This window comes from Neodiprion pinetum, chromosome 3, assembly GCF_021155775.2.
Source record: "Neodiprion pinetum isolate iyNeoPine1 chromosome 3, iyNeoPine1.2, whole genome shotgun sequence".
In the NCBI taxonomy this organism is placed as follows: domain Eukaryota; kingdom Metazoa; phylum Arthropoda; class Insecta; order Hymenoptera; family Diprionidae; genus Neodiprion; species Neodiprion pinetum.
The window spans coordinates 32,925,553-32,949,645 of NC_060234.1; the positions used below are offsets into that span (position 1 = coordinate 32,925,553).

The following is a 24,093-nucleotide window of genomic DNA, read 5'->3' on the forward strand; positions in this document are numbered from 1 at the left end:
CATATATATACATATATATTCCAATCTCTTTGAACCCCCTCGATGTCCATTGCACGTGCGATATCGCGTTATGAAAAAAATCTACCCTTATACAATACGGTGTTATATAGTAGGCGGTGGGGTTTGATGCGTGAAACGATGAAATGAAAGGTGGGAGAAGAAGGAGAAGAGTTTGCGCGCATGCACATAAACATAAAGAAGATAAGAATAGAGTCGATAACGGCGACGGGTGAATTTTGTGCACGCTTCTGAATATCGGGTCACGGTATATGTAATATCATGGGATCATCGTGCAGGGTTTCGGGAGTGGCGGTGAACCCGTGGGATCGAGTTGGCAAATACGATGTCGGAATTCCGCGCGAATGAAGCGGATGTTTAACGTCACAGTATCGCAAATCGATCGTGACGAGGTGAACACCGCACGGCAAATGGTAGCACACACGGTGTATCAAGGTCCATAAACCCGGTCTCCCGGTGCCGTAACTTAAACCTGGTTAAGTTATACACGAGAGGGTAAATATTTAGTCTGAGACGGTATCGCGGGCGGACGATTCTCAAAGGAGAGAGAACCCCCGGCCGAATCGTGGGAGGAGCCGGCGACTAAGTTTAATAGAATTTTCAAGGCGGCGAAACGGCTTTAGCGCGAAATTGGCTTCTGGAGCGGCGACACAGGAGGAACATTGCGTTGCCTATGGATTGCGCGAGATTTCCATCACGCCAGGGACTTATTAAATCTTGGAATTGGAGTCTGCACTGCCGGTGCAGCGGGGAACAAAAAGCGGGCAGCACGTGAAATCGGAGGGACGTAGAGTTCGGTGGATGAGGGATAGGGATAGGGAGAGGGAGAGACGAAATGCAGTAGACATCAAAGTTCGACTTGGAGGCTGCGTGACTCTGAGTTATATGCTTGGAAGAAATACAACTCGAAGTCAAGTTTGTGCCCAGCAGTTTGTACGGCCCGGCATTGCAGTGATTCAATGCCTTGGCAACGGATAGGCTGCAGACTGGCTCCCCTTCCTCTTCCAGCACCCCGATCGTTGTTCAAAACTTACGATCGTAAGCACAGGTGTAAATTATAGTTAGTCTCTCAGCGTTTTGGGCTCGTAAATCGAAAAGAGTCTCGCGCCTGCACGCGTCGAAATTAGACCCGCGAATTGGACGGCTTACAACAATATCATCTCAAACTCGTTAAAATCTTCATTTATAAGGTTGTTGGTCCGCCTTCGGCAAGTTATGGCTAACAAATACATCGGTAATAATTCACAGCGAAACCGGATACTCGGAGTTCGGTCGGGATGAGCGTAGCTAACACCTCGAAAAGGTCCTAATTCAAGTTGACGCTCGTTATTCAGCCAGACCGGGTACAGACTCAGCCGAGGGTGTCTAACCACCCACCATTTCGTGGGCAGCTCGTGTCAAGTGGCTGCTCCATTCAGTACGTGCATATAATACAAATATTTACATACTTTCAGCTATAAGTACGATATACGTGACGGTATATTACCAGAAGTGACACTTTCAGTCACTTCGCTTTTCAGCCATCAGCCCGCCCGGTAGAACACCTCCTCGTCACTTCTCGACCGGTTTTTAAAGAGCAACTCCCGCAGAAAGCCTGGATCGTATGCACCGAAAAGTCGTTAGAGGCTAGTCCAAGCTGCATCCTTGGTGTTGATCTTTGTCTGGACGGAGTTTCAAAGTTCAATTGACGTTCAACTGTGAAACTACGTTTCGCGGTATCCAATCCATTCTCGTAACGGCAAATTCATACAGTTCATTAATCCACCGATCCGCGTCGTGTGTACTGAAATTGGCAGTGAATTTTTCAACACAGCGTACAATTTTTACAGTACGATTTCCCGCGAAACCTGGAATTTTCCGAATCTCCAATTAGAATGACCTCCGCTCCGAATACGAAATGCTATATTTTTTGCTCATTAGGTCCATTGTAGGATCGATTACGTATGCCGAAACAAAGAAAGCCATTCGTGTCCAACACGACCTCACTCAGGGTGCCCACCCTGGCGGTCTGATATTCCTCGGTCGGAAATAACCGGCGTGTGCAGATGACGTGTTTTCATCAGCAGCAGGGAACACGGTCCGGTGCTTTCGTACAAATGTGGTGTACAGGCGGAGTCCGCGTCCGTGCCCATGTCCAAGCGGAGGAGCGTTATATAGGTGTGTAGAAAAGTACAAACGACAATTCCACCCGGGATCCAGATGCAGTGAGAATTCCGCGTGTGTGCGGCTAGGCGGGGGAAGTTCCAAGGCAGAGCCATTCGTCCATCGGTCCGTTCATCCGTATGGAGTGTGGAGACGAGGAAAGGGGGGGAGGCTGGTAATTAGCCGGGCCCCTCGCGATCTCACATGTGCTGCACGCATTCGCAAACTCCGTTGGGTTGTGACGCGGTTCTGCAATTGGATGACAGTGGCCTCCGTGTGTAATAAATACCCAGGAACATGCGCCTCAGCGGACATACGCATAATCCGCGGAGGGACAGGGTGAAAAAATACACCAATTTTACGGAGTATTGTACGCTTCGGAAGGGCATGGCAGTTACTCGAGGTGCGGGGAGTTTCGACAACGGCATCGTAAACCGGGACTCCACAGAGAGATAATGAATGCGGGAGTGTATTTCTGCCCTTGTCACTTGATAATTCGATTGATCCGGCAAGGGGGATGCTGGGAAACAGCGGCGAGCCGCAGATTGTGGCCGGAAGTTACGTCGCAGGTGTCGGTTTCCCTGTTCGAGCAACGAACTGGAAGAAGCGCGAAGGACGTAAAAGTTGAAAGGATCGCTTTATCGTGCTGACAAAGCTTTCCGTCGCAAGCTCGTTGCGAAAATTGCAGATCGTTGATATCGCGAAATCGTTGTACTACACCATATAATATATCCGCGCGTCACTGCGACGTGAAAAAAATTGGCAGACTACTTTCAAAATATCATAATTACACTTGCACAATACTTCGACGAAATTACGTGATGAGTATATTATAATGTACGAATATTAAAATCAACCTGCACTATTCTCCGGCTGAAGGGACATGCATTGGACGCTCGAAACGAGACGGGGGAAGAAGGTGCCTCGACTCAACGAAGAGCCGTGGAAGGACGGAAACAAAGCTGGACTTTAGGAATTCCGGAGGTGTGCCCCCCCAAAAAGGCGGGGGCGAGCAAACGCGCATCTGATATCGTAAATATGTCCACGGCGGCGGCACGGCGCTGCAGCGTTTTTTGTTGCTTTTAATTCTGAACCAGCTCGTCGAGCTCGCCTGACTAGCTCGGCTTATACCTTACCTGCCCAACCGGCACCATACCTCAATGTATGTTCATACGCGGCGTATGCAAGTATACACAAATGCTTCGATATGTGTTAGAGCCGTACACGAGCCTTCGCTGAGAGCGTGGCAAATCTTTCGGCTCCGTTCACGCCGCACAGACGCCCCGACATTTTTTTGTAAGTGCAAGCAGAACGGCAGGAAATTTCAATGCTTCATAATGCTTGTACGGCGTTAAAGTTCGTTCTTCGCGAATTACGTGAATTAATATACCTTGCAGAATAATCCTTGAAATAACGATTTTTCAACATTCAGAAGCTTCAATTTTACAAGTAGTGACGCATTCATTTTAACACGACTATCGGCATGACATGTTTCTAATTCGAATTCCTCTTTTTCTAGTTCAGCAAGTCGAGCGTTAATCATTCCTGATCACCTGATAATGAACATTGTTTGAAAATGAAAATGGCACACTTGTCATTGCTATCTCCAAGTAATTATTATACAGGATGTCATGGGTCTTCCCCCCGACCAAGTCGACAATTTATTTCCCTTGCAGAAAAAGAAGACAAATTTGACAGCGTAAATTTGTGACTTTTGTTGTACATACAATATATAGCATGTATAGCGATATACATTTGTGAAAAATGCCTGTTATTAAAAAGCGAATGAAATATGTATGACGCGTTTTGGAAACGACAGGCTAGATCAGCAACGTGGAAACAAACTACAGCGTGTAAAATGTCATGCCTCATCGCTGCTTTTGAGCATTCCCACGCACACGGGCATATTAGATCCCAATGGCACACCTAATGTCAAGCGATTAAATTAAACCCAAGCTCCAAAATAGCTGTGATTTCATTTCGACACTGTGTAATATTTTGCGGCGGATATGAAATTCGCCGTAGAACAGTCAAAGTATAATATAATAACGCAAGATTAATTCTAAACGTTGGACCAGACCAGCACAGCATTCGAAGTTGAACGATCCGAGTGACTGAATTTATTGTTTACTGGCTCTCGCGATGGTTCGTCATGTGTAAAATGTTCAACACCTGTAACGCGATGCGATCGTAAGCAAAGCTACGTTAAAACTACATACAATCCTCGTTTCACGGGCTCGTGAGCACCTCTGGCCATTTACGATAAATTTTACTCTCAATGTTTCGTTCAAAATAAGAATCAACTCCTGCGGGGGATAGCTGGTGTTGGTTTCTCGTGATTTACCCAGCGTCAAAAGCTTATTATAGATAAGTATAATTACGCGAGGTGCATAGTATATTCAGGCGGATGATCGATCTCCCGAGTACCTACCTATCAGTAACGAACGGACACGAAACTGAGCCTGTATGGTGCATTATCCGAGAATGCCGTAGTCTCACTCTCTGTATTCTTGCTGCGGAAGGAAAGGTGGCTCTCTACCCCTTCTAAATATATACCCTGCACTCCGAGAGTGCAGCTCAGCGCACTTTACGGCGTTCCTTGGTTAGGCAGACGGACAGACGGTTTGAGCGCTGGCCTGAGGGTATGACACGCAATTACCCCTAATTGCCGGAATGAATTACGGACGCGAACCTATCCGTCTACGTGCACGGAGCACATACTGGGCGAGTTAAAGGTACAACTATAGCTGGGCGTAACTATGCAATGTTCAGCCGCGATATGTACACGCCACGTCGCATATTCCGAATCCAGAGAATCCACACCCACCCGCCTCGACGACGTTAGGCCCGGCATGCACTTCGAACAGATCCCTACCGGTACACCTGGCTAAACCGTAATGATTTACCGAGTTGGTTCAATTATAACTGCAAACGTAACACGGCTGTACGAACTTGGAACGTAACGTAACGCAACGTGCTCGTAATAAGGATAAATGGTCTATAAAATAGATAATATTGTTCAAATGAATGGAACGGATTAGGGTGAGTTTGAGTAAACGAAGATGGTCAAAAGAATTTTATAAATGAGCTAACACGCAGGTTGAGTCGCGTTTTAATATCACGAGACAATGCATGATCTGTGCGTTCCGCATTTGTCGAAGATCAACCAGTACCAATCACTTCGACAAATACTTCCTAGCACGTGAGATGCTGCTGCGACCGAACAGCCATGCATCCCCCAAATAGCTTGTAACATGTGTCAGGCGTGAGGCCGCATGAAGGGATTGTAAACAGACGAAAAGCCCCGGAGCAAAACCGAAATCTCGAGACGAACGAAGCGGAATAGGCGGACACAAAGCAGCTGCCGTAGACGAATATCGAGAAGGGAGAAACGAATTGACAACGGGGTGGCAAGAGGAGTTCGCGTTCCTGAATTTCAGTGTGTTGTCGGTTTCTACAGGCCTGTGAGGGATACGTAAGTACACGGATTCGCCGGCGAGTGGTAGATTTCGATTTTGTCACCCTCTCAGCTGCGGGGTTCGAAGCCCTCCCCACGCTAAGAGAATGAGTTATGAACGCTCGCGCGTTTAAATAATATTAATAGCACTTCCTCCGGAATGGATTTCTTTCGTCGAAACGTAATTAAAATCCGGCTGCAAGACCCAGGGAGAAGAAAGAGAAGCCGAGGGCGTTGCCTCTTTGTCGGGAATCGGTATCAAAATTATACCGGATACAATAAGTGACTAATTGCTTGTGTCAACCCGTGTTGAAAAATTAGTGAATATCAGGCAGCAGTTTGTCATTCATTGTCAGTCGTATTTCCACAACGGTCATTAAGCGTGTGGGCTAAATTCAAATGCAAAAGCTCGAATCTTTAATCGAAACGGATGAAATAATGAATTCGATGAAGCGTATTGCGGTTCATGCCAATTAATCTTTTCTTCCGATTGTTTCCACATTCCAACTTCCACGAAATAAGATAAGGAATACAGTACTTGTGTTATGTTTGATATTAACACGAGGTAAAACAGCTGACACAGAAAGCTGGTTTATGATCTTATCCCTAGTGTGAAAAACGATCAGATCCAATTGGCCTCTACAGAATGAGATTCTCCAATCTGCAGAGCGGCGAATTATTGCATCAACTACAAGTCGCCTGCGGCAAACTCTGAATCTATGACTAAAATCCAATCGAAATTTGAACGAGTGTAGCCTGCACTGGTTTTAGTAATAATCCTCAGCTGTACATACGTTTAAATTGCTATAAAAACTGCAGGTTCAATCTCCGTAGAAAGAAATAAATTAATTAGTTTCGGTAAATTTAAAAAATATGAAAAAACAAATTAAAAATTGGGACATGAAACTATTGATATGATCGATTACGCAGCAGGCGAGAAACGGGACTTGTAATGAACCACTCTGACTAGTCGACGATACAATTACTGTGAAATTACGCACGTACGGTGTTATATATTATATGTACTGCTATACGCACGATACACCGTTAGGTGCATACGTATCACGTATGTACAAAAGCCTTGGCTATATACCCAGTATTTATATGTATATAGGAATACATATACGCATACGAAGGCACAGAAGTCGAGAAATCTATTTCTGTGGTCATTCAAATCCAAAACATTGAGTCACTTGCGATGTCTTTGAACTCGTTTGCTAAATAAAGATATTTGAACGTGATAAAAACCGTATACCGCGTAATAATAAATATATACGCACTGTAGACATATACGAGTTATACTAACTCGTTGCGCAGCACCGGCGTAGAGGAGGAACGTCGATGGAGAGAACCGGGAGAAGAAAGGATTTATTATTATCGACAAACCGCAGTCGCACGTCCGAGAACCAAAGGGATACAGAGAAGAATGAAGAATCGGAGAAAGTGCATCGGTCAGCTCCACGTGCTTTCAACGAGTCCCCGTCGCGTCTTCGATTGCAATGAATTCTTCACGTGTTTCGCCGATTTGCATGCCAATTAACATTTCGTCGTGAAAAATGATTCTTCTCCTCTGATTCGAAATTCGTCGAGTGTTTCTCGTTTTTTCGTGCAATCCAGACAACTCGACGAGGCGACTGGGACAAAGAGAATACGCACTGCATCTCGTTAGTGCAACCTATTGTGTAAGCACTGGGTTATAAAGACGATACGAAAGAACAAACGTCCCTTGCATGACCAGACTTGTAACGCGTTCACATCTTCTATACGCTTTATTTCATTTCATTTCATTTCGTTTCGTTTCGTTTCGTTTCGTTTCGTTTCCTTCCCTTCTTTCATTCCTTATTTCACGTTTTGCTCATCCCTGCAACATTCTTACCTGCCGGTAGTATAATACGTGGCCCGACGCAGCGTCGCTGCAGGAACAGGGGGAACCCCCTTTTATATTTCCAACGTCTCCTCAAGGCGCATAACGTAGTGTACCTGTGTAATGCATTCGTGTTCGAAGGAGGGCCGGTCCGCCTACGCTTCTCGGCTGGTGACCGTCGATATTTAGCATTTCTGATCATTCGAACGTTGCTCGGTAAATGTGGAAGTCGAAGAATCGGACGTAAGCTTAATTTTCGGCTAAACCATTGCAGCACCAATTCGCGTCGATTATCCTCCATGGGTTATCGATATCGTTTAATCCTGCCTGATTCGCGTGCCGTGCAGATTTCCGATCGGTGGAAATATGTGTGCGGGCGAGTCGATTCGTCGCGACAGCAACAACGTCGAGGTTTGAAATCGGTTCGAAGAAACGGGCTTGCGTGTCCCACCGGTTTATTTTAAAATCATAGAAGGCAAAAGGTGTTAAAAGACACCACGTGCTAACCGGTCTCTGCAGAGGGCTCGACTCTCGGATCTGGTTTTCAATTTTTTCAATCTTAATATAGATCGCGAGTGCCCTGCGCGACGGCTCGTGAAACAAATGAGAATCGCCCAGCGAATATCCGAGCGAACGATCACTGCCGAGTTTCGATATGCACGCTACCTAGTAGCTCGTGTAATAATTTGTAAAGCCCGCCTTTGTTGCTGCGCTACGATCGCGATATTATCTGCACCGGCTGTTGAGATAGGTCTGCAAATGCAGAAATAATAGATCGAAGCGCAAGTAACGCCGAGAATTTATGGTTGAGCGGATGTGTTCGAAGTCCCACAGGCGATAGTAGTATTTTACATATTACACGTATATGTAGTGACAGTGGGGAAAATACCTGTGAGCCTCAGGTGAGTTCGGCAAACTGCGCGCTTTTCTGCTGCTGCTACTGTTGCTGTTGCTATTTCCCATATTTACGTTAGGTTAATTTATTTATCACTGATAAGGAAGACGTGGACTCGGTTCTTATCACTTTCTTTAAAATCCCGAGAGTAGTAATTTTATTATACACGTAATTTAAATAATTCTTTGACAGCTAATACTAATGATTATGTGTGTTTCATAATATTTATGTATAAATTTATATATCACCAGAAATCGGTATTTGTTACAGCCTAACTCGCACAGCTGTATTCGGATATGTTACGATCACCATCGTAGTACGGTAAACGATTTTCGCGGACAAATACCGGATCACGCATCTTCGAGAATTTGAAAACTAACGAAACTAAAGCAACTGGTACAAAACTTCGGCATCCCCTCGCTACATTTCAATTTCGCTTGTGAATTTTTATGCTTCACCCGACGACCGGTGAGAGCAGTAAAAATCGTAAATCATATTCCGACCGGCACGGCGATTTACCGTGGCCTAAAACCGAGGACGAAACCTTTTTATGCTTACTAAATTTGACAGCATGTGTCAAGCACAATCTGTCTGGAGGTTGGAATAAATTCACCCCCGTACGAATACAACGTGTCCAAAGTAAGATCCTTCGTCGACGCGTCGATAACGCATCGTCATCGATAAATAAAACATCGAAATCCGTTGCAGTTTGTACAATCAATTATCGTCGCATTCGTATAAACATAACGCAAGCAAAATTAGAAAAGAAAAACTAAAAAAAAAAGAGAAAAACTTTCGCGGCCAATTCAACCCGAACCAAACATCACAAAGAACCACAAAAATATTCAAAAATAAAAAGTCCCGGTGCAACAGTATCGTTGACTCGAAAACCGCACCGCTCACATGCGCCTGTCAAACGCCGAGCGCAGGTTCAACGGAGCCCATGGCGTGGCCATGGCGTAGGCATCGTTGATGGTCTGTTTGAAACTGAAGGCAGGAGCCGATTCCCATAGCCACATGGCCTTTCTCTCTCTCTCGTCTCCGCAGCCTCCCCTCCGACCCTTCGTCGAGCGCATGGCCAATCGCGTCGCCGCTTTCCCCTGGGGCGGACGAATGGGTAACGAGGATGAAACCGAGTGGCCCGAATCGCACCCCTACCCGGTTCTCCAAAGATTTTTACTTTAACGCTCACGATGCATTGTTGCGCGCCCCACGACTCGCCGCCTCCTCCGCTATGTACAGTTGCCGATGGATCCAGCAGCCACGTTCGAACTGCCTGTCGTCATCTCTTCGTACCTGAAGCCCCGCGGTGTATGTGTTCCAGGTGTCGGAGCGTATTCGCGCAGCCATCCACGTCTGATGATTGTGTTTGCTGGGTGTTATGTGACTCCTCGTATCCTCCTCGTATCCTCCTCGTATGTACATCGGCTCGCATTGAAAGCATCGCCGACGAACGTATTGTAATGGGTGGTGGCTCCTACGACCGCAGGTATGAGGTACATTGCACGCAGCATGGCCTCGGCACAGCCGCGCGTGGCATAATGGTACATTGTTGAAATGGTAAGAGACCTCCGAAGGCTTCACAAAGGGTTCTCGGTATTAATATGCTCTCGGTGTCCAGGGTATTAAAATGAGTACACGAGCCGGCATCCACATTGGGATGGGATTTTAATCACCTCCGTGAAGAAGCCGGAGTTTCTCACGTTCGTGGGAGTGTTGAGTTATCTGACATTTCCGCTGATTTTCCAATAACGACTAACTACTTCTCGACAATATCATCTTTCAGTCCGTTTGGCGGAGCGAATTTGTTAAATGTGAGTTTCGAAAAATAGGACAATTTTTTAAACCTAAAATCTAGTTGCCGAATCGATTGTCCAAGGCACCTGAGCAAACCGATTGTCCCTTGAAAAAATATGCACGCGATACAAGAGACTCTTATAACGCGCTCGACGTTGGAGAAAAAGAATAATGAACATTGTGCGTGATATATGATAAGAAATTGTGTAACGGTCATTATTCAACATGCCAAACGAGATTACAACTTCGTTTCCGAAGGCAATCCCGCACAATTACATTAATAAATGAGTACACGCGGTGAAACGATTATCGTGCTGTATACGAGAACTGTGATCACAATCGGGAGCAACGATTTATCTTCTTTTAGCCGACCCACATTGTAACTCGATCCTTTGAAATGATCATCGTAGATTAATGTTGCATACCGAGTACGAATAAGTGCGAACGTTTAATACATTGGCAAAACAGAACTAGGAAACAGTGTATTAACAATAAAATAGGAAGTAGAAAGTCAGGTAAAACAGTACAAGGAGTAAAAAGCACTAGAAACAAGTATTGCGGCCTGATTAAAAATTCTGCAAGACTCATTCTTCAACTGCCAAACAAGATTACAGCTTCATTTCCTAAGGGGGAGAACCGCACAATTACAGACACACATTTCCAACTGAGAACTCCAGAACCCCGAGAGCAAGTGCTCCTCCTCAACGATCCTGTTTTGCACTGCGGGAACGAGGCACCAGCACAGAACACTTCTCTCTTAACCGTCACCCTGGCAGTTGCTATTAAGAATTAACTGCGCCCGGAGTAATTAAAATATTTCAAGTCTCGGCCCCAAGTCGCCAGGCTGCCTTGCGAGCTGCGCGGCGCAGAATACACGTGACCCATAGCCTCTGGATAATTTTTCTTCTACTTTCTTGTTAATTAAGACAAAAATGCTACCGGGAATAAGTGACAGACTCCATCTTCGTTTTCGAGCATAACAGAGAAAATCATCCGTTAATGTATTAGATATCGCATGGAAAAAGACGGAAGGACATGCAGCTTAGTGACGTTTCTTTTCGAGAAAGTAATTATTTTGCGACTGCTAAATTTAATTACAGCGTTTCGATTCCTACAGCAAGAACGTTGCGGTTATGCAAATGTACTCGTAACTCTGTAGAGTACCTACCAACAGATATAAATAACTAGATAAGCATCCGTTGGTACAGAACTTCCCCGCAAAGTTTGAACAGAGTCGTTATCTCCTCTGATCATTGTTGACAGTGCATATTGTTTTGCGAAATACGGTTCTCCACTGTACAATGAACCCGCAGACTTGCCTTGTAATAGCCTAAGGCAGGTAGAAATGAGTATATTTCGTTTGAATGAACGGGTTGATGTGTTATATGCGCTCGTATTCTACCTACTTGAACAGCTATGTAATACGTACAGTGCACAACATACATATGTATAGTATACCAATATACGTATACGCATACACAAATGTGGATAGCACTGGACCTGAGTAGAATACGGTGCTGCTGAGAATCTTGATGCAAGTAACCAGATATCCGCCGCATTTCGGTGCACTTAGGCTATCTTACCCCGGTATCTAGACGGGATGCTTTAGTGCTCAGACCTCGTTGAGTCTCAAGAATCGTATACCCCTTTCTTGCTGCCCGCGCTTGCCTGGATATTCGAACTACCAACTTTAACGCTCACGGTTTTCTTTTTACGAACGGTTTTATTACTTCTTGAATCTCCGTTACGTGAAATAATAATTAACTGAGTTTCGTCGTCAGTTCGACTGCAGAGGGGCGATTCGAAAATAATGTAAATTATTTGTTCTACTCCGGACGAATCGAGCCTCCAAACAAATCGTTCAGCTATAACTATCTTCCGTTTTACGGACGATGCTACTCGTATAACTTTTGTTTATCCAGTGTCTATTTTTTCTAATCATCGTTTCCTAACAGGCGTCGTTGGGATGTATAGATTCGCTCAATTCATTTCGAGCCTAGCCCTGAACAATTCGTAATCGATACCATTTATAGCAATAGGAAATTTTGCAACATGAATTTTGATGGCTCATTGTAGACACACTTTATGTGAGTTTCTATTAGTTAAAACCATATATGTAATGCTCGTTAAAACCGCAAGTGGAAGGTCCATCGGTGACAATTTTTTGTATTTCTTTGTGCCGCTGTGAACGGTTTTACTGACATTCGACATTTCGTTATTCTTATCTACGTAGAGTAAATTCAAACTACTCTTCTGCACGTCTCGAAGTTGTCGATGTTACCAACCGATGAAACGAAGCAGCAAACGGCCGACAACGTCACCGACAGATGCCAAGTCACTGAGGGTCGGTAGCTTACCGGCCGATAAAACACCGTCGGTAATCGTATTAACGAAAGTGCGTCACCCGAGACGACGAATTTTTTTTTACCAATCCAACGTATCGTTGCAGATTCCACCAAGTCAATACTGGCAGGTAATACAAATTTGGATTCTTCGTTTAGCAAGAAGTTGAACTCGAAAGCTAGACCAATTTGAAAATTGAAAAATTTTGGAAATGATGAATCTGAGAGGACATAAAAAGTAAACACATTTGGTCCGTTTTCCTCCAAGTCGAGAACACAGGAAAGTTGAGCTTTGTGCGAGTTCCGAAGAAACTCAGCGCGTGGCTTTGAAACTGTTTTCCAAGTAAATCATAGGGATTCCAGGAGCGAGTAATTGTTACAGTTGTAATTAGTAGTCATGAAGGTGGTTCGGGAAACAGCTTGAAGTGAACAAAAGCGTGACTCACCGAGGCATGTCTTGAAGTTGTTTGGCCCGTTGCTTGTGTCGCGACAAGGCGAAGAGAAGGGCCAGGACGGGGCGTAGGGTGGACCCGGAGGCAAGCTCACCGGGATTCACCGCCCCAACGTCTGCACCGAGTGCGCGAAGCGCCCCGACGCACAAGCTCACGTTCTCCACCTACGCATGAAATATTAAAGTAACGCATTAGTGTCATCTTGGAGGGAACAAAGAATTTTTTTCACTTACAATTTTCCTTCCATCGGCTTAAGCTAACGTACGCATACATGTAATTTTAATGCAATGCCTGCATGAAATAACTCGAACAAACAGTCAGCGTAATCAGATTCCCGTTAAAATTGCAAATTAACGATGCAAAAGGTTATAGAGTAATGACTGATAAAATTATATCTTCGCTGGATTAGTAGTTTGACTTCTGTTTCCGCACAATAACTTTATTTTATGTCTGCAGGAATTACGTAACGGAATCCGTAATAACCGTAACTATCTATCTATTTTCATATACCTATAATGTTAATTTTACGGCAGCAACAAGCTAACTCTATACACGTGTCGCAAAACTTTTTGTTACCTTCGATTTTTACGTGTCGAAAAGTATCCGTGCAGAACTTGTTGAATAGTTGACAACCGGTTTCGGGTAAAACAAAAAAAAAAAAAAAAAAACTATTATACCTAATGATATCTTTTCAAATTGACAAACCAGACATGATTGAGGTGTCTAAACAAGAAATCATATGAAAATTCGCATCATACAGAAACGTAGCCTTTCGAAACACGCAAAACCTGATTGAATTAATCCAATTATAAAATATTATATACAAGACATAGAAAAGAATAAATTATACACAACAAGTATTGGGGTGTTGTAGATTTCACTCATTCATTTTTGCATGCATATGTTCGCGTTATTGTATCGTATAATTTACGAAAAATGCACCATATTCACCGGCTATAGCGTAATAGATTATTTTCACAAAAGGAGTATTCCTTCCACGGTTAATTAAATGAATATAATGGTGGTGCACATCTGAGCTCATAATCAATACTAAACTGTGAATTCATTGCTGACAATGAGTCTCATACTGTCACTGGTCCGTGCCATAAAATTGAAATATATTAGGTTTGCCAACGAACGAAAGAGGATGAAATAATCTCTTCTCTATCCGTTATTCTCATCTCACGTAAATTTCTCACCATCACCGTGTGGTGTGTCCTTGTATACCGGTACTGCAATGTCGCTTTCCTGACTCCGGAATATGCACCCAACTCTGTGTCAACCAGCTGCAATTAGCCCTTTGCAACCAGGCCTCCACGTGTGTACTCCACGAAACGTGACCGCACGTTGACCATAGAGCATGGTGTACGGTCTACCTCCCATACCTACTAGGTATACCTACCGTATATCTGAATACTCAAGTATGTATACCTAGGGTATAACAAAGTACGGGTAATTATACACACACGCGCGTATATGTACACGTGGTTTTATTTGAACCTACATAGTGTAGCTCCACATACTCCGAGTAAATGCCAGTGGGTACATAGGTGGGTTTGGCATGTAGGTATATGACCCTACCCTACCTTCATAAGCGTTGTTCTTTTGTTTCTATTGTTCTTAGTTTTAGCTTCAGCCTGGCGGCTTACGTTAGACGGAAAGCAAGCCGTGCCGCGTGCAGAGAACCCTGTTGATGGTGAGTCACCAAACAATACTTGCAAAAGCTGTTTTCAACGTTGACCACCAGCCACGGTACCCCGACTACACACAATCAGTCCTCAACGCTTTCCGACTTGCTCCAGGTCTCCGAATCGCCGAGAAGCCGAGAATGACGAAGCGTGCTTATAGTATTCGATCCAGAGTGATTTCTGTGAAGATCGTCGAGTCAGCTGACAAGTCAGTATCAGGCTGCAGGTACAGCCGCTGACATAATCTCGTTCTTTCTCCTCCTCGCGCTCTGATTACGAGTGACAATTGATGTCGCGCGAGAGGCGATCGTGTAAAAGGAGAGCAAGCAAGGTCACAAGGCTCGAGTGCAGCTTCCAGGTAAACTGGATCTGAAATAGATCGCTCTTACCTTCGAACGAAGGTAGACTCGAAGTGGAGAGAAGGGGAGAGGGAGAGCGAGAGGGAGAGGGAGGCTGCAGCGACGGAGCATGCACTTGCACATATAGTCGGTATCCGTATGCATGGGTATCTAGACTTTGGTACACTGCAAGCTCTCCTCACAGATTCGTGACGCAAGCAAAGGGGTTCGGGGTTCGTGTCCCTATCCCGGATTCTCGGCCCCCGTATCTCCGCAGTGCACTTTCATCCGAAATTCATCTGTTTGATGCACTTGCGGGCAGGGGAATTCGCCGGTTCGATGCTCGCCTGCAAGTTCAGCCTGATCCTTCTTTCTCGTATTGGCTTCAGTGCTACAATAGCTGCACCACCTACGCTTCGTACTCGAAGGGATGCTTTCCGGTGACCAGGCAGGAGTGAATAACCCAAGGGGATTGAGCATTTATTTTAGTTTGATAACCGCAATTTTATGCGTGACTGTAACTTGCCAATACTTTTCCCCGCACCTGAAGCGCTGGGAATGATAGTTGCTGAGTGACAGAATGCTATAAAAGCTGCATCGCTTTAATTAGTCCCCATAATTATTATCTTCTCTACGGTAATAAACTCTGCTGCAACACGCTGATGCAGTAGACATAATGAATTACTGCTGACCTAACCATCATTCTTCGCCGTGTGAAAGGAACGTGGGAGGAAACGACACAGATGCAAAAAAAAGACACATTCCCAATGTACAGTAATATTCATTAATGCTTTAACCTTCCGACTAACTTGTTTTCGGTCCGAAACAAAATGCGACTTCGATTCTATACGAATTTCGTGACAACGACTGGCGATGCACGGGCAGGCAACGTAAGAGAATGGGAACCATTGTCACAAAATTCGTATAGAATTGAACTTGTATTTTGCTTCGAACCGAAAATAAGTTAACTGAATTCGGAGGCATTAATGAACATCACTGCACACCTACGTAGAGGATGGAAAAAGTGATGTAAGATATTTGTTCAATAAATTTCAATTTCCATTGAGATATTATTAGAACCTTATGTACGAACAGTTTTTATGATTGACTATATACAGGTACGTTAATACAGGACCAATACACCATGCCAGTGTGGAATCATGTATCACTCGCAACCTGGCATTGAAATTTCTGACTAAAAAGGTATATTCAGACAGGATACCAAGGGAATGGTACCCTTATACCCTCTAAACTAAACCACTCCCTTGGCAGTAGGGACGGAATCTCGTTGTCGGTCAACGTTGGACTCCTACCTAGAGAGTGCATGACTAAGGCCAGATTGTACGTAGGAAGAGTGGGTCCGAATCTACGAGACACCAGGGAATATCAAACAAGGATGCGCCCGAGCAGATAAACCACCTAGAGAAACGTATCCCGTCTCGGTGCGGAGAGACGAGAGAGGAAATGCAGCATCCTTACGCAACCTATTATTTCTCCCTCTCTCTATCCTCCAGCGACGTAAGCTACCAACTGCGTTTTGTCTTTATAACGTACACTCTTACCAGCGTACATAAAAGCAAGCGAGCGGAGGGCAACTCGATTATTTTTTTTTTTTTTTTCTTTACATTTCATCTTAGTTCTTTTTCCTTTTTCGTTGTTGTTGTTGTCGTTGTTGTTGTTTATTTTTATCGCGGAGGCGCTGAACGCGAAGCGCTACCATAAGAGGACATCTCCGCGACTCGTCGCGGAGAAGGAGAGTCGTCTTCGGGGACCGCGAGAGGAGGAATCACAATCGGAGAATAAGAGGCACGAGTGTAGGCATCGGCAGGTCGCCGGGTTCCATTGCAGTATCCCGGCGAGTTACATCTTCTTGCGGACCCGTGGGACCGGTGTTGTCCTCTTCTCCCCTGCAGCGGGAGAGCAAGGATAAGGATACAGGGACAGAGAGTTCCGCGACCGCGGCGGCGAAGAAAGTGATCATTGGATGATCGGTGCCCCCCGCGTCTCCGGAACGAGGCATGCGTTAAAAAAACTCACACGCTTTGCCTTTACGGAGATTTCAGACGCGTGACAAAAATTATTATCTGCAGAAACTGTCCTGCGGCTCCTTTCTCTGGTGCAAATACCTGTAATGCCAGCTCCAGCTCGGGGTGCAGACGCCGACTCTTAACTCGCTCGGGTCGAGCCGAGAGATCCAGTGCAAACAGCGAGGCGTCTATTCGCCTCGGACACCTCGACCATTCCACCCAGGGATCAGTATTTTCTCAGAGGATCGTAGGTACTGCAGTGTCAATAACGCAGGTAGGTATGCTCTTCGTCCCGGATGAAATACTTCCTGTTCCAGTCCTTTCCCATATCGTATTTCAACGGAAACGAGTGCATCGTTAATGTTGTGGTTTGTGGATTTTCCCAACCCCACCAACCCCCGGACCTGTTTCCTAAAATTTATACTTGAGTAGAAAATTCCCTAAAGAAATCTCAATCGACTTATTCTTGTCTCGGGCACCTTGGCTTAGGCCGAATGTACAAGACGGGTTAGGAAGACGCAGACAACGATCAACAACTTGTTCAACGTTCTCTCTCTACGGAAAACGAATCAATTCTTGTAACCTGATCAAGTTATTCCTTCCCAGCGGTGGATGCCGGTACGGTACATGCCATATGAAAGCAGGGAGACAGTCAACGGACAAAAAGAAGAAAAATCACCCCCACTCGTGGCTGCGGAGTGCGGCTTTTGAAGAAGGAAGAGAGGGCAATAATTACCGCGCGCTCGGAATATATACGGGCGATGGAATTTCTTTGAAATCGGGCACCTACATATTTATGGGCGACGTGTACAGAGTTTTCTCTCCTGAGTTTGTGTTCTCGATAAGGTAATTCACGTACCTCTGCCGTCCGGTTTAATTGTCGTATAAAACACCGACGAACTCTCCCCTCCTCCCTTTCTCCGTCTCGTTCTCTCCCTCTCATTCTGCAGCATCGATTAATTAACTTGCTTTTGCGACACGAACTCTCGCAAGGCGATAAGGAGGATCGTGAAGCACGAAAAATTATGCAATTCTCACAGCTTTTCGCATTTTTCTTTTTCTTTTTGTATAACGTTTTCTACTCACTCTTTTTCTGTACTTCTGTTTACGAGCTGGTCCAACGGGGATATTAGCCTGAATTTTTTGCACATTTATTTCTCAAGTCATAAAATAATTACACCTTTTTTCACACGCGATATACGATCAGCGAGATCCGCACGTCTACGATACCTACTCAGATTTCGCTGCGTCATTCTACGCAGCGACGACAGCGTTACAGATTAGAAATAGTCGTACACAAGACCCGGACTTTATGGGACCGACCCGATCCCCTCCCACTCTCGAATCGCGTTACTCGTAGCTGAAAAAGAGTTATTGTATAGAAGAACGCGGGGAGCGGATTGCTTCCCAGGTCACGAACCGGGAAAATATGTAATGCTTCGAATAAAATCTCTGCCGAAAACATCCGAGGTTTGAAAACTTCATCGTTATTCAAGGTACGGTCGAAATGCGTAACGGGATCCTGATGGTGTTAGGATTCATTATTTTTAGTCCGCGCATACAGGCTCCGGGCTATTTTCCTGTATAGTATCAACGGAAGAAATGGAATGGATGAAACGGAACTTCGGCAAAAGCATAGCAGGGCTCGTAGGCAATTGCCCAGAACCTGTTACACGATACTCGAAATTAAATTCAACTAGTTCCGTTGACTGAGGCAAGATTTTCCGGGATTACAGATTACCGTTAATTGGGCGGTTTCCTCTCGTAATTTTAAGTGAAAAGGCCTGGGTGTTGAAAGAGCGAGTCGGAGTCGCGTCGATGCGACGGGTCCGTGCAGGAAAATTCATTATTCCGAAAGCCGGAAGACCCGAACAAGTTTTGCATAAATTGTTGAGAAACAAGTTCAGATAAATTTAATACCGAAGAAAATCAATTCGCTTTCGTATCTCAAAGGTTGGATGATTCGCGTTATGGGAACCAAAGAACAACCGGCACTCAAATACAGATTAAAAATTCTGGTCACACGGAACTTCGAATCGTAATACGACAAACAATTCCTCTAGCTGTTATACGCTCCTTGGGTCAGCTGGCGATCCGACGTTCGACCGCTGGAATTCCGCCAGTTGAGTCACACCAGAAGGACAACAAAAATTCGGATTCCGAGGCGTTACAAAGGGCGACAAAAACACAGATTCCAGAACGCGTTGCAGGCCACTCGACCTCTCTTAACAGTATCTGGAAACGAGATCCGGTACACCTGATTCCGTTATGCTACTTATTAACGACACGTCAACCTTCTAATTCGTTGTCAGTAAAATACTTGACGATATTTTGCACAATTAGCACGGCAACATCTTTGAATTATTTTGCTGCTGATTGTAAGATCAAGGAGGCTGCCTGCCAATTTCCTCCAACCCGTTCAAGTTTGCCGCAAGAAGAAAAGTCCTCGACAACAAAAAGGTCGCAAGGGTTTCAGTCCATTCGTACCTCCACGATATTTCACAAGATCCCCTCGTCGACGTTGAAGACAGCCTGACGGCTATGGTGACGAAAATAACCGATCCTAATGAAGCTCTGCTTAGGGCTCGATATTCTCGCCTGTGTCAGACGGAACGAGTCCTTAACACCTCGAACCGAGACCGAGCTGTCTTGTAGGAATAAGAGGAAAAGACGGCGTACGTACGCCGCGTGTAATAACCGAGGGAAATTTCTGCGGCGCCTAAAAAGCGTTTCAAACCTTGCTTGTCCAAATCGCTGCATCATGGTGGTGGATACACGGCTCCGGCTGTCTGTCTATCTGTCCGTCGGTCGGCCGGTTGGTCGGTCGTTTTGTCTGTTCTAGACTAGGCCTCGCTCGGCTAAGCTAAGTTATGTATATATTTAGATAGAGAGGTCTCGAGGCGCACATGGCCCGCAGGAAGCTGCTGCTGTTGCTCGTCTTCCTGATAAAAATAATGATAGTTTTGCTTCCTGAAAAAGGCGGAAGGCACGCGACTGCTAGACGCATAGGTAGGTAGATATTTACATATTATATACGTATATATACATACATATATGTTATTCTTTGCCATGTAGCGATAGTTGGACGAGCCATCGGTCATTACACTGCGACCAAAATCAGCGAACGATGTTACGCAATGAGGCGAATAGTGGTACTTTGCTTTTTTTTCTCTTCTCCCTCTCTCTCTCTTTCTCACTCTCTCTTGGGCATCGGGGCGCGAATCGAGAATGATAAGTGTGACGTCATCGTCGCGCGGGAACGACCGGGCAATAAGGAAAGGAATTGCAATTTACTTCATGGCAAAATAATTACGGGGACAGGCATGTGTGGGTTATACCGTCACACGCGATTTCATACGTATAACGTAGGTACACCGCAATGTCCAAAGGTGGCGAATTGCAAATAATGATCAACAATTCCACGTGATGTAATCGCGACGCCTCCCGGTGTTAAGCGCAGATAATCCTCAGTATCGTCCAGCAATACTCGTCCTTCACATTTGAACGACAAATATCTAATAATTTTGCATATTACGTAACGCCGTACAGGTCAGATAATCGGTTAATTCGCAAACATTTAGCATCGTACACCTTCGGAGGTTACTCAAGAGCATCGTTAAAAATCGACCATCATCGGTTTACGCGGATTTCGATTGAAATACAAGATCGCCACGCGAAGCATCGTCAGTGTGGATTTTTCGATTTTTTTTTTGATTTTATTTTAATGTTTCGTTGATTTTTTTTAATCACCGTTGAATGAAGTTTTTTTTTCTTTCTTAAAAACATTCTCATCGACAGAGGTATTTTGGTTGGAGAGTCACTCAAGGTCCGGCGCTCATACTTCAACAGTAATTCCTCGGTGCACATCCACGAATTTGAAAGATAGGCGCAATAAGAAGATAAAAAGTGAGTGCCCCATGAGTGCAGTCCCTGAGGGACGCCACGGGTATCTTGTTAAATTTATTCTCGAAGAAGGCGACACATGTACCACGAGATTCGAACGACGGTGCGCAGCTCCTGGTAAAAAGAAGCCTACCCACTATCGGAACCATAAATAATTGAATCGATCTCTTCGGCATATAGAGAACACTGATACGCAGGTACTAATGTTCCGACAACTTGTACGCAATGTACACTTCGTTGTACAATACAATATTTTTTATTTCATTCGTGTAACTATAAAACATACAAATCGGTATGAGAATAACCACAAGCATGGCAATTCAGTTAGCAGAAAATTATACGACGCAATTAACAAATTAATAGCTACGTCGATGACTTGGACATTTGCGAAGCGAAAAAAAAAGCTAAAGTTTAGACGATTGCATGTTCAGCTGGAGTGCAATAGCAATTACCAGGTAATATCATATTTCGTAATACCCAACTTGACGAAACGTTGTTCGAACACTTGCAATCGATGATAGATTCACTGTACAGAGAGTAGCGTCTGTGACGATAAAGAATGAACTCAGTTCGGAAATCCCGCTGTACGTGTATATCCTTTGTATCGTATTCAGGTGGTCCTCCTCCGAAGTCACGGAGCGCTTGTCAAGCAGCCGTACCGTTGAATACGAAAACGGGAAATGCGGACCCGAAGGAGGATGCAAATCAGAGGGCATCAGGAGGTCTGTGGGCCAGCAGGTGAGATCAGACGAGTGAACGAGCGAGCGAACGAACGAGCAAACACGGGCACAGGAGAAGAGGTCCGGGCTTCTGGGATCTGGGGTAACGGACCGCGGAATGTAACGGTGATGCTGTAATATTTGCAGCGCAAAAAATTGCCCAACGAAAAGCGAGAATATCCGTATGCGTAATTGATCGTGTAAGCGTCGAGTGCCAACATTGTTTATCGAAATAGGTAATGCCGAAATTTGATTTCTACAAATTCATCTGCGAGATATTATCCAGCGTCGTGTTAAAAAAAATCGTAGGTGAGTTGCTGATTATGTCTTATACCGAAAATTTTTGTACAAGTCTATTTTGTAAGTTAAAAAAAATTACAATAATTTATTCGTGTAAGTACCGACAAGTTCCGGGGCCACTCGTCTTGTACGAGGCTTATTCGTGGCTCAATTCTGCATCTCCCATTTCTCTAACGTTTACCACAAACTTTACACTTCTGACTCAAAAAAGAATTAAGATTCTTTGGTGTTTATTGGTATTTATTAAACGCACGTTCCGACCGACTCGGAACTAATCGCATAACCTTCAACAGTCTTGAGAAAATTATGTCGATATGAGGTGTGAAACAGTCCTTCATTGATTTTACCGTTGTTCCAAATCACTCGAAATTTTTCGCAAAGATGTAAAAGAAGAATGTTAACCGAGCACACAATCAGCATCTGAAGATCATCTTAAGATCAGACTTATTCTACAACTCATAGGTGAGTTTTTCGACATGGTTCTGTTAGTATTACCCACAATCCGTATTTTCAACGATCAAAGGTCGGTCGTAATTACCGCGATCAATTGAGCATAAAACGAGTTTCACCCAGCTAATTGACCCTTCCTCGTTTTCACATCGCTGGCTATTTTCGCTACAGTTTGAAGAGAAAAAAAATTAAATTATCAACCGCACGAGATTTGTTTTCGTCACTTAGGGTATCAAGTTTGCAATCGATACCTCGTTGCGATATCAAAGCGGCAAACAAGTGACGAGTTCGTTGAAATACCTCAAAGAAAACGAGCATTGTATCCGCTAATGGCAGGTATGTAACACGGTCCCAACAATGAGACGAAATGCACACCGAAGAGACTGGATACACGTCACGTGGCTTTGACGAACGTGATGGAACAACACAGTATCGTGTAAGCCACACCTTTCGTGCTCGTCTGTAGATTTGGAACGACGAATGCCCGGGGCGCGAATTACCCGCAGGTAGCAAGGTAGATGAGTAAACACTGTTTACAGAAAGTAATTTCATCCCGAGTCGTTGTAGTAATTCGCATACCTACGTCCTCTTCTCTTTTTCATCCGCTTCAGAGATTGTTGGGCTACTTCATCAGCGTGTCGGTCAATTGCCCTGGGAATTCGACCTCTTGACGCGTTACGCGAAGAAAATGGTCCGTGGAATTTTCCTTCAAGTCGTTAATTTTCACCATATCCAATTGCTGCATATTGACGGGAAATCTTATGGCAATATAAACTCGAAACGTGAAGCGACATGGTTGTAATCCTTTTTCGTTTCACGATGCACCGATCTATTATTCCCACGCACGCCTCACATGACACCGTCGGGCCTCCGGAATACATTTTTCAAATAAGATTCCATGAGATCGTGACATGTTTGTCTTAACGACCAATATGCCGTGGATCTTTCCTCGCTCCATTGTCGTCCAGACACTCCAATAAGTCAGTGGCACGAGTTTCGTCGTAGCATTCAACCGGCTATTCGGCCTTGACCATGCCAAAAATATGTTCACTTTCAAGCGTTTCAAAGCTTTCATAATTTATTTTCTCGCAAAGAGTATAGGTATATATGTTATGTTGCATATTGGCCCAGGTATGCATGCGTGCCAGTGTGCAGAACGAGGGGTGGAGAGGGGAAGATCAGGGGGGGGGGGGGGGGGAGGATAATTAAACCTTTCATCGCAACTTCACTGTATCAAATTCGCTCGAGTCCGTTTTGGCGACGGTGCTAACCAATGAATTCCGAAACATATTTTCTACAGCGAATGATGTTCCAATTGTTCGAGTCGTGGATGACGATGGTATTAAAAAATGTTCGAAAGTAATTGTCCAAGTTTTCAGATCAAAAGACATCTGCACGTCGTATTGGAGTAACGATTGTACGTCTGACGAATCGTCAATATATATACCATGTCGCATCATTTTGCATGCACAGAGGCACTATGTATCATTAATTCGAAATAGAGGCCACAGAGTGAACAAAATATATGTCAGATTCGTTTAACTGATGAAAATGAAAATCTGCAACATTACACGCCGTATACCATGCCAAAAATGACTACAGCGACAGGATGTGGCAAGTTTGTGTAACTTTCGAAGAACGCGGTTGAAGGATTAAAGAGGTCCTTGTATTCTCGATGCGGTGATTAAATCAACGAAGCTC

General features: G+C 44.6%; 1 protein-coding gene across 4 annotated transcripts in view; it reads right to left on the reverse strand.

Annotated features, from left to right (window-relative positions):
* The window catches only part of sick (sickie), a 179,466-nt gene that overhangs the window by 81,867 nt on the left and 73,506 nt on the right, over window positions 1–24,093 (reverse strand). For 3 of the 4 annotated variants that reach the window (XM_046615988.2, XM_046615987.2, XM_046615990.2), the window contains one exon: window positions 12,962–13,131. In XM_046615988.2, the coding sequence (XP_046471944.1) occupies window positions 12,962–13,131 (170 nt within the window). Of the gene's footprint in view, window positions 1–8,370; window positions 8,460–12,961; window positions 13,132–24,093 lie in introns of those variants that run through there. The other variant, XM_046615989.2, reaches the window with a different exon arrangement.